At 33.9% G+C, this 18,262-nt stretch overlaps 1 protein-coding gene and 1 pseudogene across 2 annotated transcripts; one reads left to right on the top strand and one right to left on the bottom strand.

Moving 5' to 3' along the window:
- The window catches only part of LOC120081012, an 11,065-nt pseudogene extending 6,386 nt beyond the window's left edge, over window positions 1–4,679 (bottom strand).
- Window positions 4,680–6,064: 1,385 nt separating this feature from the next.
- LOC120081502 lies at window positions 6,065–16,971 on the top strand. 2 transcript variants are annotated; one of them, XM_039036449.1, is made up of 12 exons: window positions 6,065–6,456; window positions 8,109–8,151; window positions 10,431–10,484; window positions 10,753–10,816; window positions 11,979–12,035; window positions 12,348–12,454; window positions 12,532–12,570; window positions 14,068–14,156; window positions 14,266–14,344; window positions 16,274–16,321; window positions 16,396–16,504; window positions 16,591–16,971. In XM_039036449.1, the coding sequence occupies exons 1-11, from the start codon at window positions 6,272–6,274 to the stop codon at window positions 16,474–16,476; spliced, it is 846 nt and encodes a 281-aa protein (XP_038892377.1). In that variant the 5' UTR covers window positions 6,065–6,271; the 3' UTR covers window positions 16,477–16,504; window positions 16,591–16,971. The 2 variants fall into 2 exon arrangements, with proteins under 2 accessions (XP_038892377.1, XP_038892376.1); XM_039036448.1 differs by having other exon boundaries at window positions 16,582–16,971.
- The last annotated feature ends 1,291 nt before the right edge of the window (window positions 16,972–18,262 follow it).

Genomic DNA, 18,262 nt, shown 5'->3' with positions numbered 1-18,262 from the left:
ATCTAATTCAAAAATTTCACCCAATTGAGCACGTCTAGCATATTTTTTTCACAGTAGCAGGATCACTATAACTCACTCCATTGAGTTCACGGCCATAGAACTCAACAGTTACACCGCACTGTTCAACACTATACTTTCGATTCTGCTCTTCGAAAAGGAACATCGGCTCTAAACAATTCCGTCTCCGTCTACCAAAACAACGGAAATGTTTCAAAAAAGGTCGGCATACGGCGTACAAAAAGTTCGCGCCCTTCTTTATCTCTAAAAACAAGGGTGTCCTAACCACCCAACAGCTATTCCATCCCCGTTGTCCATGGAACCCGCTCTGAATAATCCACCTTTTGCGGGATTATTCCCGATATAATTATAAAAAGCTAATTTTTCAGGAATTTTAGACCAAGCTTCTGATAAACTTTGATTTTCGGCTAACCCGCAACTAACTATTCGATATATTTCTTGCTGGAAGTATCCCTGATCCCATTGATAACGAGTGGGCCAAATAATTCAATCAGGGTAGTTGCTGAACCATACCACATAGTTCCAGCAACAACAAAAAAGTGCAAAAATCAAGCAGCGATACTACTCGAAAGGACGGTTTCAATATTTCCCATACGTAATCCTTTGTATAGACGTTGGGGCGGAACGAACCTAAGATGGAATAGGCCTGCTAATATGCCCAATGTACCTGCTGCAATATGATGTGAGGCTGTTCCGGGAGTGAATAGAAAGTTGGATCTACATTGGATCTCACCTGAATCGCCCCATCTATCCTCCTGAGGAGAAGTTTGGTTTCAAACCCCGGTTCAAACAGGAGAAGTACGCCATGACCGCTCAGTGATAAAGGAGGTAGGGGTGCAGAGACAGCCAGAAGGTTTGCCTAGAAGCAGCCACCCTTGAAAGAGTGCGTAATAGCTCACTGATCGAGCGCTCTTGCGCCGAAGATGAACGGGGCTAAGCGATCTGCCGAAGCTGTGGGATGTAAAAAAATTTCTTGTGCTTCAGGACCCCATAGTAACAACAAAGAGGTAGATTGATACAATAGAAACCTCTGGTAAAATTCCCACCCGTAACCCAGCAGATAAAGTACATTACATAGTCCGTTTTAGGGATTGGCGACTTACCCATTTAGTGACTTTGGCACTGGACGTTCCAAAAATGGGGTACTATCGGCGGGTGAATTCAATAATAGAGGCCTGTTGGCATTCCAGCCTTCCTTCTCCTTTTAGGCCTACCCGAAGCCACTATTCTTGAACAACTTGAAATTGGGCCTTCCTTCTTTTCGCACTATTACGGATACGAAAATGAAAATAATGGGCAAAATTGGAATTCAATTGTCGAAGAGTCAAATGTTTTGGCAATTCCTGAGGGGGGGATGAATCAAGATAATTTTGAATCAGTGCTCTCGATTTTTTTTCACGGTTTGGGGAGGGATTTTTTTTACTTATTTTTTTTAAAGTAAATTATCTACTCCATCCGACTAGTTCTCTTACAGTTATCCGTTTAGTGGCACTTCAAGTTTTTCTTAAGCAGTGAAGCACCCCATGGTGCCTCAAGACCGAGAGTAGATCTCACGGTGTGAACTTTTAGGGAGAAATGTATAGAGGCAAAAATGAAGTATCATATACCCCATTTTCCTCCCACTGAGTGTTCTACCTAGGGTTAATTAACTCAGGAAAATTCAGCTACTGATTTTATCTAAGTATTTGTTTAATTTGCTAAAAAAACAACTCTTATCTTTGATGATTAAACAATTTTGATTCAAGTCTCATTAAACTCTTTAATAGACTTTCATCAAACTTTCATGCATGTAACGAATCTATCTACTTCACCTTTTTAGGCAGGTTCGTAGGTAGAAGTGCGACGTTTCCATTGACTTAAGTACCCCAACCTAGCCAGAACCTGCCTTAGACAAAAAGTCCCTTATAGGTACATTTGTTACATATTTAATTTTTTATTAGGAATGAATTTAATCCTATTAAATTGATTTAAAATATTAAAATTAGATTTCTAATCTCATTAGAAATGTAATCTTAGGTCTATCTCAATCATATTTTAAAACAATTTTTAAAAATGATTATAGCCTCGGGTTTGCATGCAACTTTTTATTATTGATTTTAATTCTAATTTCATTTAGTTATAACAATTATAAATAAATGAAATAATTAAAACCAACCATTGTATGATAGACATACATTAGTTAATTATAACATATATAAATTAACCTAAGGTAATGTCATGCTTCATGCAATATTCATTCATTACTAATATAGAACATTTATATAACTAAGTAACATACATTCCATACAACCATTCAACCTTATATTATAACACTTATAATGTAAATAATGCATGGATATAATATAATGCATGCATACATATACTATAACACTTATACTATATGATGCATGAGCATGCATTGTGTAATTTAAATCATGCATACTAGTATATTATAACACTTATAATATAAAATGGTGCATGAAAATAAATGCATAACCTATGGTGGGTTTTTAAGTTATATGACATATAATAAAAGCACACATCACATGTATATTTATTCTAAAAGTTGATGGTCCGGGATAGAACCTCTCTAAAAATAAAAACAAAGGCTAACAATTACAAGATTTGAGTCAATCGATTCGGAACAGGTGAACTGAGTCTTGAATCACTCGACTTGAACCATTCCTCAAAGAACACCTTGCAGTTAATCGTGTAGCAAATGCACCATGCATTGAGTCTATGTGATCGCGTAGCTAATGACTATGTGATGAGCATGATAGACTACTGTTGGGTTGTATGTCCAAAAACTCGCAGTTTGTAAAGTTAAACATATTCTATTATCAATAAATATGTTATTCAACATTTATTCAATAAAGTTGTTATTGAATCTATAAATTGCATTTGTTAAATTCAAATTGCATAAAACTTCAATAACAGATAATTGAAGCTTTTATTAAGCTCTAGCATGCAAGTACTCAATATTCAACAATTTGACACTTCAAATGGCCTAGTGTTAAAATGTGGAGAACTCCACTAAGAAATTGAAATCTTGGATAAATCCACTAATTTCAATTTCAAATTTTCAACTTAATTAAATTAAATTAAAAAAAAAATTCTGAAATTAAAATTTCTAAATTTAAAATTGATTTAATTTAGATAATTAATTAATAATTTAATATCAAATATTAAATTAATAAAACATCTAATTTAAACATGAATCCTATTCATGTAATCAATATTTAAATATTTTAAACTCTCCAATGATGTTTAATTTTGATAAATTTAAACGTTAATTATATTGAATGTAATTATCTAAACCCTAAATTAAAGTTTGAACATTTTAAATTCCAAACCCTAATTTCGAATTTGAACGCTTCAAATTTGCTCAATTTTCTATCCAATGTTTAATCTTTTACGAGCTAGTAGAGGGACCTTGTGAACCTATAGATCATGAGCTCCAACGATTTGAGTTCAATCGGTTAAACTCTTTAACCCGAATTAATCAATATTCGTTAACCACCGAGATATACCACTATAGCTCGACGGTTGCACTCTCCTCACCATAGATATATTTCTGACCACTTTATTTAACCATGATCAGTAAGTCGATTCTTCCTAGGTCATTTGTATTTACAGCTAGGTCAAAATTACTATTTTACCTCTGTAAATACATCTTGCTCCTTAAGTCACCACTGATCCTCTAATGAACAATTGGTTTATAGTCCAACTAATAAACCATGTTCCTCTCGGCCATGAGAGGGTGGGACCCCTTTGTTCAAGACTAGGAATCAGTACAACAACCTATCTGCTAACCCTAAATGGGTAAGAATGAATTTCATCTTGCAGAACTATGTCGCCAATTATCTATCTGGTCTTATCCCAAAATGGGAGGCTTATTGAGCAGTGTTGTTGAACTACTCTCACTTATGTACATCAAAGGATAATCCTGAATAAATAGAAGTTCATAGTTAGCTCAAGATTAAGATCAAGTTATCTTAGGTAATCGAATTGAAATAATTAGTTTTAACAGTAAACAGTCGTTATAAAGAAAAGTGATTATTTTGTAGTTCAGTCTTATGCAAACTTCTTTTGCATAGGATGCCCTCGCTCGCATGCCTCCACATGTACAATTTTGGGATCACATTGTTTATATCAATATACAAAGTAGGTCGCATCCATAGTGTCCCCAGGATGAGGTACCCAATTTCATCCATATACTTATAGACCCTTTTGGCTATATATTATAACTTAATCCTCTTTTATGTCTCTACATAAAGTTAAAATATTCATCTCTACATAAAGTTTAAATATTCATACTATAGCCATGGATTCGTTTATTGGATTTTATAATGTAATGCAATTTCAATAACACTTTTATTGAATAAATTCTTCAACAATACTTTTATTGATAAATAGAATATGTTTCCATGATTACGAACTGCGAGTTTTAGGACATTCCCAACATACATGAAGTAGGTTTTCTTCAAGGGTATGTATACTCTTCCCTTTCCTCTCAATAATTTAATTAAAAAGCATGCTTAGGCTGAGATATTGTTTATCCTCTTTGTATTTCATTTTCTCTGTTTTTAACTTTTTTTCCAAAAAAAAAAAAAAAAAAATCTACTGACACAAAGTTCATCAATCGCTTCCGCATTGGAATTTGATTCCTTCACTGTAGACATGGTGGAAATGTTATATCTTGAATGTGGAAAACAAAAGTTATAGTTCGTTGGAATGAATGAATTGTCTTGCTGGTACTTATTATCTTTGTCTACTCCATGAATATCATTTGATGTTAGTGATATAAACAACGACATCCGAGATGNCTGAGACCAATAGATTGTAATAAATATTTTATGTGTATTTCAAACCTAGATGGATCGATATTCATTCATTTGGTGCAAAAGACCCACTAGTACTACACGTTATATCATTTAGTCATGGAACCTCTAATGTAATTACTTCTAGCCTGGTCCTACTGCCCACCATGGTGTACAAGGATACGAAGTAGCATAACTGATATGCATTATGTCAATTAGGGACGATTAGTTTTGAATTGCACTTGAAATTCCAAAGTTCAAATGTACCCGATCACTAACCAATTTGTTATGCGATCGTTAATACCATGTTACAGGATCACTGATAACATGATACATGATTGCTGATAACAAGGTAAACTATTGCTAACCAATCTGTTATGCGAACGTGATAACATGGTACACGATCGTTAATAACAGGGTAAATGATCACTTATAACAGAGAAAACGATAGCATATATGTAGTCTACATTCTATTCTTTTCTGGGTGAAGTGAATGACATAAATTATTAAACACCTACTTTCTATTATTTTCTGAATGAGATGAATGATCTTCTTCGAAAAATGTTTGTTTTAGACCCATGAAAAAAGTGGAAAGAAGTTGAAAATGATAGACCGTGAGAGTGTTTGACTAAAAGTGAGAGAGTAGACTGAAAGTGGAGAGCTGAAAGTGATCTTTCATTACTTGTCCCATGCTTGATATCAATACCATTAAATGTTGATGGTACAATGGTTGAGGATAAATGTTGATAGATAATGAAATGAAATATTGGTATTGAATTGAATTCTCGTTTTTTGTGGTTAAAGGGAAAGAGCAAAGGAGACATTGTAAATAAAGGAAAAAATTGGAAGTAGTTTAAAATGGAGGGCAAAAGTGGTATTTCACATTTTAAAAGGGTAAAAAACAAACATGTTTTCAAGAAGAGGTCAGTAATTGAATTTTTTATTTTTATTTTTAGGTCATTCTGGACAATTTTCAAGTATAAACCTTTTTTTTTAAAAAAATTCATTTATAAAAGGGAATTATTTTAAATGACAAAACTGTTAGAAATATTTATAAATAATAGTAAAATATTACCGTCTACTTGTGATAGATACATATAGTAGTCTGTAAATTTCATTATATTTGTAAAATATTTTGGTTCATATTTCTATATTTGAAATTTTTGAAACATAGAAATTAAAGCTATTGATCAAAAACATATTTTTCCCTATAACCTATGGTAAATAAAAATAGTATCAATAAAGAAAAAAAAAAGTGCAAAACCCCGTGAATTCTTGTTCCTCCAGGAACGGCACAGCTCTTCCAACCACTTGGGTCTGAATCGTGAAATTTGATTCAAGCAAAAAGCATCTGCGTACTGGAATCTCTCGAAGAAACAGAAGTATTAACAAGGAGAGAACGAATTCAAGAAATTAGTCCAAGAAAACTGGCATGGAATTGTAGCGAGAGCAAAATGATGCGTAGAATCCATTTTGCGAAATGGGTTACCATTTTCTTCATGATTCTACACCAAATTCTTCCCTTCAATTCCGTCTTCTCCATTTGCGAGTTTAATTTAGTTAACAATGGCAAGATGTATAACTTCAATCTGGCATCGCCTACCTCCAAATTTCCTCATGGAGTCCTCAGCGAAGACGGGTATTGTTTCTCTTCCCCTCCCTCTGGTTCATTAGTTAGAAGTCAATATATGAAAATTTATGAGTTTATTCATCTGGGTGTTGCTCCTAATTTATTGCTTGTCACTTGATCTTGTTTGCATTGCAATGAAAGTGAAGTATGAAATTGCAGTGTAGTTTCTACTGTTCTATTAGGTGGAGTTGATGACTTCTTTAATATTTTTCACTATATTGAATTCAGTTTAAAATTTGATAAACACCAAGTTGGTTTAATTATGAAACTGATGAGAAGATAGTCGAGCACTAGTTCATCATGGGTTGGCCAAATGGTAAAAAATGAGACATAGACTTAATAATTGGTGAAAATGAGACATAGACTTAATAATTGGTGAAGAGGTCAAGGGTTCAATTCATGGTGACAACCTACCTAGGAATTAATTTTCTATGAGTTTCCTTGACACCCAAATGTTGAGGGTCAGACGAGTTGTCCTGTGAGATTAGTCGAGGTACGCGTAAGCTGGTCTGGACACTCATGGATATAAAAAAAATTATGTGAAAGGATATGCATTCGGTCATACTCCTGCTTACACAATTATTGGGTATTGTATTGAGTTGGGAATTGTTAGTGTTAATAGGAAAATATTGGGAATGTTATTAGGTTATTAGTAGCAGCAAAATTGGGAATATTATTAGGTTATTAGAACTAAGGATTTAATATCTTATGAGTTCGCTTGATACCTAATTGTTGTAGGATCAGGCGAGTTGTCCCGTGAGATTAGTTGAGGTGCACATAAACTGGTCCGAACACTCACGGATATCAATTTTTTTAAAGGTGGATTGTGGGAGATATAACCATCGCCCTCTCCAAAGGCTATTGTAGTATTCAACCAGCCTCTATGAACTTATTCTCCAAAATAATACCTAACTTCCACACTTCCTCTATTTATTACCACCTTTCTGCCTTGTTTCTATTTCAAAAAAAAATATTACCACCTTTCTGCCGACTTTCAAGTAATTACAATCATACTACTAATGCTAGTAATATCTTACTAAGTTAATTACTTTCCTATTAATTTTCTAACAGACACTTGAATTATAAGGTTGCCCATGCAAATGAGTTCTGAATATTGGGTCTTTTACAGTTTCAAGAGAGCTCTCTCTCTCAAATCCACCCACTATGGACTTCTTCCCCAAAATTATACGTAACCTCCACATTTCCTAACTTCTTCCATTCATAACCACCCATCTGCCAACTTTCAAGTCGTAACAATTATGCTACTAGTGGTAGTAATATCCTAACAAGTTAATTACTTTCCTATTGATTTTCTAACAGAAACTTGAATTATAAGGGCGTCCATGCAAATGCGTTCTGAATATTGGGAGCATGAAACATATAGTTATACATCAATCGAACTTTAGCTAAAGACTTGTTTGGAAAACAGGAACACAAACTAATGACTGCTCGAACGATTTTCACAATGAGCCACAAAATTGGTGCTAGACCATTGTTAAAGGAACAGTGTGTTTATTTGAATTTAGTGTGCTTGCCTTTTGAACTGACTTCTCTTCGTAAGTTTAATGTTTGAGAGGTTGACTACAAGTTCTGCTTTTTATTTCCTCCTATTTTTCCTTCTTTTTCCATTTTTTTTTTTAATTCCGTTAATTTCTGTTCAGGTTTTACAGAGTAGCAGTAAATGATACTATTGTCTGGTTTCAGGTTTGCTCTGTCAGGTTACATATTGTTTTTTCATTTCTTTTTTTAATGAGAAATATTGACTTCCATTAAGAAAAAAATAAAAGAACACAAGGCATACAAAAAGGAAAATTCCACGAAAAAGAGCTGAACTACAAGAAAGGGCTCTAGTCAAGAGAAATAAGACCTAATGCATATTGTTTTTTCATTAATGATCATCGCATAATTCTTATAAATAACTTTTTATCCTTCGTGTAGATTGAATATTTCAATAGATATGCGATACATGCTCAAATTTTTGCAAAAATTATGTCTTACTGAATAAAGATTCTTCCTTTTAAGAGCTCTATCTGTTATTTTACAATGAGAGAGGTTATTCACATTCATTCATTTCATATTTGACACAATGTTATAACCCTAGGTTTGTGGGAGAAGATTTAACAAATAAGGTAACAAAGCCTGAGTAGGAGGAAAAAATATCTGTTGTGAAAGGAAACAAATGAAGAACGATACAAATTTACGTAGGAAGAATAAAGACAAATGAATGGGAGCTTGGTTCATCAGGGTTTGGACCAAGTTAGACTCCTTAAGTCAGCTTCTGTGTTGGGTTGTTTTCAACATTTTTTCTATTTACTTTGTCCAGCATATTCTTTGCGTGTGTGTGTGTGTGTTTTTTTTAAAGGAAATAATTTTTTATTGATAAAATGAAAATAGGCTAATACTCAAAGTATAAGGAAACCAAAAGCAAAAATTTGAAAATTTCCAAAACAAATACATAGAAAAGAAAAGGAGAAAAGTACTAAGGAGGAGAAAGATAATCAATCTAGATGTAATGTGAAGAGGCTTGACCGGTTGAACCCATACTAAACCCAAGCGAGCAATCCAATGAAGAAGCTTATCTTGTAAAGATTGTTGAACTTTTCATGATACATGTTTTTCTTCTGCTTGGATTTTTGAGTTAGTTTTGTCTACTGCTTTTTCCTGGTGTAAATTAAAGTACCCTTTCAGTCATTTCAGTTTATCTTTCTTAGTCAGTAATTGACAATCTCTATTGTAGTTCTTCGGGGTCTTCCCCTTATTCATATCAATAACAGTTTCTTTTACAAAAAAAAGTAAAGACTGTTGAATTCTTTCAAACCAAATCTTTTATAGAAAACTTGAATGACATCTAAGCGTGAGAACATGCACACAACTGAAGACGACAAGCTTCTACAATTGAAGAAAATTTGGATGGTATTTGAAAGGCAGACAAAGGAGAAACATTCAACCTTGTATCTTGATCACACAACTTTTCCTCAGTCCAATGGAACAATAAATCAAAAGCTTCCCCTATATTCTCTTCTGAAAACGGTTCCTTAGGAATTGGGTCCAACTGATGAAAATCGGATTCTTCACTACTCATGCTAACAAAAGAGTCCTCATCAGAATCATATAGGAGCAAGAGAGATCCTTGGAAGAAGAGTGACAAGCAACACCTCTAGTAAACTAAAACTTCGAACCTGGGATTGAATGAGTTGATTCACTAAAAACCTCTGAAGAACGATGAGTCCTTCCGAACTATGCAGACAATTTTTCTTAGACAATGAAGGAACTTGAGTTCGAACACACTTCTCCCTTAACTAGTCAGAATCAACTACTAGAAACTCGAAAGAAGAATGATTCACAACTCTCCAGGTATAGTGCAAAGGAAAAGCCGGAATAAACCTCCTAGAAGCCGGACAATCTTCTTCCAACAATTTATCTGTCTTTGAGATACCCTTTACTTCCTTATTAAAAGCTTTCTCAAATCTACCACAAGCTGTTTGCAAAGATGGTGCCACATATTCATCATTCCCATGCTTGTTCTCTTGTGACAACCCAAATTGCTTTACTAATAGGTTTGAGTTCTTGATATTTGTCCAAATTCCTGAACGACTCAAACGGGTCCCTTGAAACTAATGAAAAATTCTGAATTGATTCATAAAAAGTTTGCTTCAAGGCACTGAATTATAGGATCGATACTTTCATCTTCTGTAACCTGCTTTTATTGTTAAGAAGACTAGATCTTGTTTCCTTTGATCTATACATTTGCAGTTTCTTCGGGTGCATTAGTAGGTTTTATATGCACATATTATATCTATAATGAATTGATATGAGAAAGATGCATTCATGACTCAATCACCCAATGTTGATAACTCTAGCAATTTCTTATAATTTTTAGCATGATTTTGGAAATCCATTCTATGATTTTCCACGTATTTTTGTGATTATTTTTAATTTTTTTTTTTTAACTTCACGATATCTTTTATGCTTTTATGGAGCAGCTATGTGATGGGATGATTTTCAATCATGATCCACCTATGTGCGTTGATTGCTTGGTAAGAGTCCATCTCATGTTCCAGTGAGGCATTACTAAAGAAATTGTTTCTTTAATAAAATGAAAAAAGACATGAGAGGGCAAGAGAAGATTGGGCATACAAATCATTACGTCAAAGATTGCTGCAACTATTTCATTCTCTTTTGATATAAGATATGATATGTGTTTATTTATATAAAAAAATGACACCATTTCTTATAAAAATGGAGTATGAGCTTTTCCTGAATGTTTTGTTTTTATAATTTTATATCTCTTATTGCACATTCCAGGATTGTGGGGGACCTTCGCACTGTGGAATGGGCTGTAGTGCACTTGTAGCAGACAAGATAGAAGGCAAATATTTTTGCATCTCGCAAAATTTAAATTTAGCTCCAAAGCTTCACACCCTATTTAATTATATATAATATACATTTGATCAGAGTACAAGGGATAGAGATTTGAACCTCTGACCTCAAAGGATGGAGTAGGTGCCTTAATTGCTGATACTCACGTTGATTAGAAATGTGCAACGTGAACATATAACTTCAACTTGAAAAATCCAAGGTTTATTAAGTTTAGGGCAACCTTTTAGTCGCCTAACAGAAGTAGCACAAACATAAAGATATAACACATACACGTCATAGTAGGAGTCTATGATCCATTATTTTCTAAAATTTTTACCACATGATCATACGACAATACATGGCATGGTAGGAATCCATGGTATGTCATTTTCAATAAATTTTATGATAGGACCATGGTGAGGAGATGTATAATCGCATTCATTTGCATTAATAAATAAGTCAACGTAAATAAGTTTGACTATGACAATAACAGGTGCTGTAGAAAAAAATGAACTGTAGGCTGATATTGAGTGAATTTCTAATAGGTATGACGAATTTGGTGGGACAATTTACCAACATAAGTGGGTTTGTTAGGATTCTCACGATTCAACTCTTCCCAGGAAGCCTAATTTTTCCTTTGGTCCCTAGGTCTTGGGGGCTTGATGCATATGTAAGGAATCCCATACTGAGTATTTTCTAGCTTCATCTCCTCTTGCCTTGGTTATGAGCACATGCTAGTGTTTTGTGGTCATAAGTTTGGGTCGGGAAGCAACACTTTGGCTGAACCTCTTGTGGTGCCTTTTTTTTCCTAGTTTGGTTTGAAAGCAGTTGAGAAGAATGTGGCACTGCTAAAATTTGAGATTCTATTATTCTTTAATCTTCTTGATATATTGTCTTATTATACTTATGCTTTTGTAATTACTCTGTAACTACCATACATGCCAATTGGTGTGCTTTTTTTAATGCAAAGTATAATAAAAACTTCAGGAGATTTTCTGGACAATGTTGGAAAATGCTCGGTATTGTTTAAGAGAGTTGAAAGTTCAGAAACAATAACCTTTTTCATCTTACTTTTTCACAAAGAAAAATGGAACTTCATGCATCTTACAATGTTATTGGTGTTTGAAGAGAATTTACATAGCCCTCATACTAGTTCTGTGGTATAAATGCAGGCTATGATGTATGCACAGCCATTGGTCTTGTGCCAAGCACGAACATTAGCATCATTGGTGAGTGTTTTTTTGTACTTCTGTACAGTCTGTTTTTCTTTTTAATATAATTTTTTAAATTATTTTAATATAATGTATTTTGTTTTTTTTGTTACTTTTTATAAATATTCTCATTTTTATTTGGATCATGTAATAGCATGTAACATAAATAGTTTAATTACATTCTCCATTTTTATTGTCTGTTATTTATATCGAATATGCTTGTTGTACATGTACCATGTCTGTGCATAATTTCCATGACGAGAGGTCCAAGTTGTTGCCATGGTTCAGACTTCATGACGATTATATTAATGGTTTGTCTTATGTTGGCAGATATAAAAAATCCTGACAGAGGTGTCACCGTTAAGATGTCTAAAAGTGGCACTAAGGTCAAGTGCTCACTTTCTGTGTCTGTAATTTGTACGACAGATGGTATTCAGGTGTGTTTTGTGCCATAGTATTTCTGAATGCAATAAAAAATATATTAAAATTTGTTGATTTTATCTCTGTTTTCCAGGTGCCACAAATTTTGGAAAAGATAGGGCCTTGTGAGTATGTGAGTGCCTTGACTTTATAGACATGACAGCTCTTCTTAATTGCTTTTTTGCCCTCTGAGATAATTACTCTTTTGGTTCATCATTAAATATATTTTCTTGTGCATCACCAAGACACTCGTGTCTTTTTCGAGAAGGCATTTTACTACCACTTTTTTAACCCTGGTATTGGTCAACATATTAATATTATGTGAACGAGATTGAAATTTACAATATCTTTATCTATTCTCTCTCTCTCTCTCTCTCTCTCTCATTTTAGGTAATATCTTAGTCTATTCACCTTCATTTTGTTAATTATCTAGTTACTTTTTGTTTGATTTTCAAGACTATTACTGTCTCATTTGGACTGTCAAACTTTAATTATTTGTTATATGATAAACTTTTACGTGAGGAGTTTAAGAGATGCAAACAAGAGAGAATAATAAATACTCCCAAGAATCGAAAGGAGCCAAAAACTTGTACATGAAGAATTTAAGAAGATAAACACAAACTAGAGAGAATAATAAATACTTCCGAGAACCAAAAGGAGCCAGAAAAGTACTATTCAATTGACGTGTTAGGAAACAAAAGAAAACCAGAAAAGTCAGGTAGTTCATTTAGATATTAAGAAATTCTCTTGGATATGAGTACACAGCTTTTTGTTGGAGTACTGAAAAATTGGACTAATCAGATTAGAAGTTGTTTCTTATAAGCCTCTCTAGAGGTGCGCTATCCCTTTTTTTTTTTGGATATTCGTGAGTGTCCGAGTCAATTTATGTATACCTTGACTAATCTCATGGACAACCCGCCTGACCCTACAATAATTGGGTGTCAAAGAAACTCGTAGGATGTTAAATCCTAGGTAAGTGGCCACCATGGATTGAACCAAGGTGCGCTATCTCTCTTATGAGCCCCTTTATAGGTTTGGCATGAGTGGCTCCGTAGCTGCACATGGGAGCTGGTTATATCAGCTTTCTCCATGTCGACCATTTCTGCCTTTCACAACTGTTTCATCTTGGATGCCTAAGTTATGTTGTCAATTTTTTCTGATATATTGACATCCTTTTTGTAGAACTCAAATACTCAGAGTCATAAGACTCATAACCGTTCCTATCCAATTTCATCTTGAAAACTCAGCATAACATCATGACATGACTTTAGCTATTACTGTTTCCATCTTGAAAACTTAGCATAATTTCAGCATTTGGTTTTAACTTTAATGGCTAAGTTTGAAGCTTCTCTCACATTAGTCTTTGCTTAAACTTTGGAATGCGCTGGAAGTTTGGATTTCTTGTCAAATCATGGAGGGAGTTTGTTTGAAAAGCTGTTGATGATCATGTTCATAATATCTTTACTCCTGGGGAGAATTAGCTTGTAAGGACTTTCATTTCAGATGTCTGTTAATTAAAATGTGGTAGCTATCATGTAAATACCAAATCTTTTTTGCAACGTTTAGATTTTAGTTAATTTTAGCATACTTTTCAGTATTGTTTGTGATTTGTGAAGCTTTGGTGTAACAGGCTACATCCTTGAGGCACCCTTCTGGTTGTGCAAAGATTATACATGTCGATAGAAGAGGCTGGGGCTTCTTTGGGACCTTTATAATCATGTATGCCACTCCCTTTTAAAGCATGTTGAAACTTATCTAATATATGTCAAGTGATCGGCTAATATATGGTTCTTTGTTTTAGTAATTAATTAATTGCTTGGGTTTGCAGCATTTTATGCCTTTTTGGAGGATATCTTTTGGCCGGGATAGTCTATCGATATTATGTTCTCAAAGTTCGAGGTGTTGATGTAAGTATCCTTCCTCTATTTTATAAAATATTTGCAATGATTTCTCTCGTATGCTACCAATAAAAAAAATAACCTTATTTTTCTTTCTTTGAAATAGAAACATTTCATTGATGAATGAAACCAACACCAATAGGCGATTCCAATAAAAGTTGCCTGTTATGAGGGACAAAAATAATGAATAGCCCACTGTTTTTTGTGGAGGGGGCATAAGGCCAGTGAGACTTCTATTTTTATTATTTTTTAATAAGAAACTTCAAGAGAATATATTCAGAAGGAAAAAGACAAAAGGGAAACAACCTAAGGGTGGGGGTAAAGGGGACCCTGTGAAACAAAGCTACAAAATGAGAGCCTTCCGATCATTGACAAAACCTATAATTTCAAAATAATTTTTTATATAAAGAAATCCATCAAGACATTAACCCTTCCATGAAGAACTTGCCAAACAAAAAACTTAACCTGCTTTAGAATTCTCATCCTCCACATCGAGGCAGAAACTGAATTCATTGAGGAAGAAGGGTTGACCAAACAAAGGAAGAAGGATTTGCATGAAAAGCCCTCTTAGCGATTAGGGCACCATAAGTGAAAGTCCCTTCACCCAGGAGAGCACTGAAACACCCCAACAATGAAAGTAAAGTTATAATATCCTTTGTTTCCCTCTCTCAAACAACGAATAGCGGAACCCCAAAGTAGGGGCTGGCTGAGCCAGAACATTAGACACGAATACTTCCTTCATTGAAAATAAATGGTACAGAGGAAAAACACAGCAGAAGGGTCTATCTCCCGACCACCTATGGTCCCAGAAACAATGAGCAAAGAATGGGAAATTCTTAGCTGTCAACCCATGGTTTGTTTCCTTTTTTCTTCTTGAAATCTCGTGTCATCCAGCCTTGGCAGGAGGCACCGTAAATGCTAGAGAATTAACCTTTTTCCAAAGAGAGCCATTTCTTGAGTAAACCTCCAAATCCAGTTGGTTAGCAAGAGGTATTACAGGTAGTGAGAGAGACTCCCAAACCATCAAGGGAGGTTGTCAAGGCCGTTTACTCCCACTTGACTTAGTTGCTGCCCGGGTTGTACATCCTCCGTGCCAGACAAAAGCCAATGCAGAATTACAAGTTCCTCTATTCAGCGTGAATTAGGAAAAAGGTGTACTCCGAAAAGAATGTAGTGAGTTTACACCTAGAAGACTCCTCAGTCCATTTTAAAAAATGATTGGTTTCTGTCATCTTTCTCAGAATTCCAACGCTCATTTAATATGGAGCTGGCAAGCTGGAAGAGTCTCAGGAAGCACTCCTTCAAAGGGTATCTAGTAGCTCATAGATTGTATAGATTTCAATAGGTTGCCATTTCTCATCTCAAACGTGTGGAACTGGAAGCACTTGGTCTATGAATTTCCTGGTACATCTGTTGCTTGTATTAGTGTCCTAGCAGTAAACCAATTCGATTGTTCCAAATCATGCATATTAGTCATAATAGAGTGCCACAGAGCACTTGCTTCTGGAGGAAAACTCTGCACTCATTTGGAAACAAGAATTACACTTATCTTTCTTAAGTTTCCCAAACCAAGAGCACCTCCGTCCGAAAGAAGGAATTCCATGTTACATTTCACCAGAAAGATGCGTGTAGCCATAATATTAGGTTATGAATTCGCGCGTCACCATCCGGGCAGGCATGGCGTGTGTTTTTCAATATTAGGTTATGAATTAAAAGAAAGTGCCTCGTCTTCTATAGGTTAATGGATTTATGCTTCTTTCTCATTATGTTCTAATGCTAGAAACTAGAAAGTTTTATCTTCAATAGAACATTTACGTAGTTCTTTTTCGTGTCCCCATTCTCTTGACACTAACCAGGGAGAATTAGTTGGGTTCATTTTTGGTGTATCAACTCAATTTATATCTGTTCTGATATATCCTTGCTCGTTCTTTTTTCCAGGTTATTCCCAACCTAGAATTCTGGCTTAGCTTACCTCACAAAATTCAGGTACAGTTATTACCATTTTTTCTCTACTTCTCTGTATCTCTTTCATATGATTGTGACTGAATATCACATTGCAGAGTTTGTTTGCATCTCTGGTTCGAAAATTTAAGGGACCCTCTCGAGGTCATCGAGATTCTTATTCTCCAGTCAACTTTTAATTGCATACATTTTTGCTTCAAATTGCTGGTATGACTCCTTGTGTTCATTGTACTTTTAGTATGAACTTTTATGCCAGATCAAGTTGTAATGGTTTTGTTTGGTAGGCAATACAGCCAGAAGAGGTCAGCCTGAAATTTCATCAAGCAATCTTATTGACTCTGCTATAGAGCTTTCATCTTGTTCATTGGTGTATTAGAACCAAAGAGAGAAAGAGAGAGAAATAGCTCCTGTAGGCTAGCCTTTTGCTACATAATCCAGTCTTCTACTTGAGAAGTAGGCTTCAGTTTTTACATAAGGTTCTGTTATAAGTATCTGAGACATATTCAGAGCGATAGATAGATGGAAAGAGATCTTGCTTGGCATGTGAACTTTTTATAAAACATAGGTTTAAATACTAATTTGGTTTCTATACTGTTGGTTTTTGTTCATTTTGGTCCCTATACTTTCAAGATGTTCATCTTGGTCGCTATAATTTGATTTGGTTCATTTTACTTATTGTACTTTCAGATTTGATTCATTTGGTCCTTAGACTTGAAAAAAGTGACCATTTTGGTCCCTTAAAAATGATATAAAAATGAAAATAAAGAGACCAAAATGGTCACTTTTTTAAAAGTACACAAACTTAAAATGAACGTTTGAAATTTTAAAGACGAAAATGAACCAAAAGTTCAAAATATAGAAACTAAAATGAGCATATTAAAAGTATAGGAACCAAAATGAAATAAAGTTAAAAGTATAGGGACGTAGTATTTAAAGCTAAAATTAATAAATGGGAGTAGGAGAAGAGAAGGCATTATTACAATGGCTTTTAAAAATAAACTTCTAAGTGACAATTTGGGATCCTGAGGGTTTCTTTTTGGGATCTAGCTAGATGTGTAAAACGGTTAATTATTATTTTCTTAAAATGAAGATTTTTAAAATTAGGAACTGTTCTAATTTTGATTTGGATTAGATTTTTCTAGTAAAAATTATTGACAAAACCAGCCATTCGAGCAAGAAATAGTAATGCAATTGAACGTGATCACATGCCAATTGTTTGTCTATTTTATAATGTAATTTCATGCTTTGAAAATTATTTCTAAATTACACTAAAATGTCATTTTCATTTTTGCACTTGAAACATTTTATTTTACCCTCAACTCTCTCTATTTTTTCCCTATTTCCTATTTGCATTTATAATCTTTAATTAGCAATTTCCAACATAATTGAAAATTTCAAAAGGTTGGAAAAATTTGAAACCAAATACTTTGGACAATTGCAAAATTGAGACCAAATGATTATACAAATTGTTAATAATATATCGGGTATCAGACTATCTAGTTTTAGGATGGTAATTGATGTCTAATCAAAAGGTTATTAATAAAGGAACTTTTGAAATAAATTAAAAGTAAATTTGCAACTTTATAAATATTAGAGAAACTTGAAACCAACTACAAAATCATTATAACAAAGTTTTGAACATATCTATTATCTATTTTTTTGCTCTAAAATATAAAAATCAATGACTTTTCATGATTAAAATTGTTTGTTGGGCACTAAGTCCCACTAAAACTAGCTAAATGAAAGGACCTAATAAGTATATTAGCTCATCATAGGTAACTTGAATCTATTTTCATAAGATAAAATTATGATTGTCAAATAGAAATTTTACACAAATATAATCTCTAATCAAGGTTTAAAATATTGATGTCGGCGAAAATATCGAAGTCTTAATTTTACGAAAATTTCAATAAAGTATTGATTTTGACAGATACTTTTGTTAAAATTATAAAAATAAAAAATTTT

Source organism: Benincasa hispida, chromosome 7 (assembly GCF_009727055.1).
Source record: "Benincasa hispida cultivar B227 chromosome 7, ASM972705v1, whole genome shotgun sequence".
NCBI lineage: Eukaryota > Viridiplantae > Streptophyta > Magnoliopsida > Cucurbitales > Cucurbitaceae > Benincasa > Benincasa hispida.
This window is presented reverse-complemented; position numbering and strand designations above follow the sequence as displayed.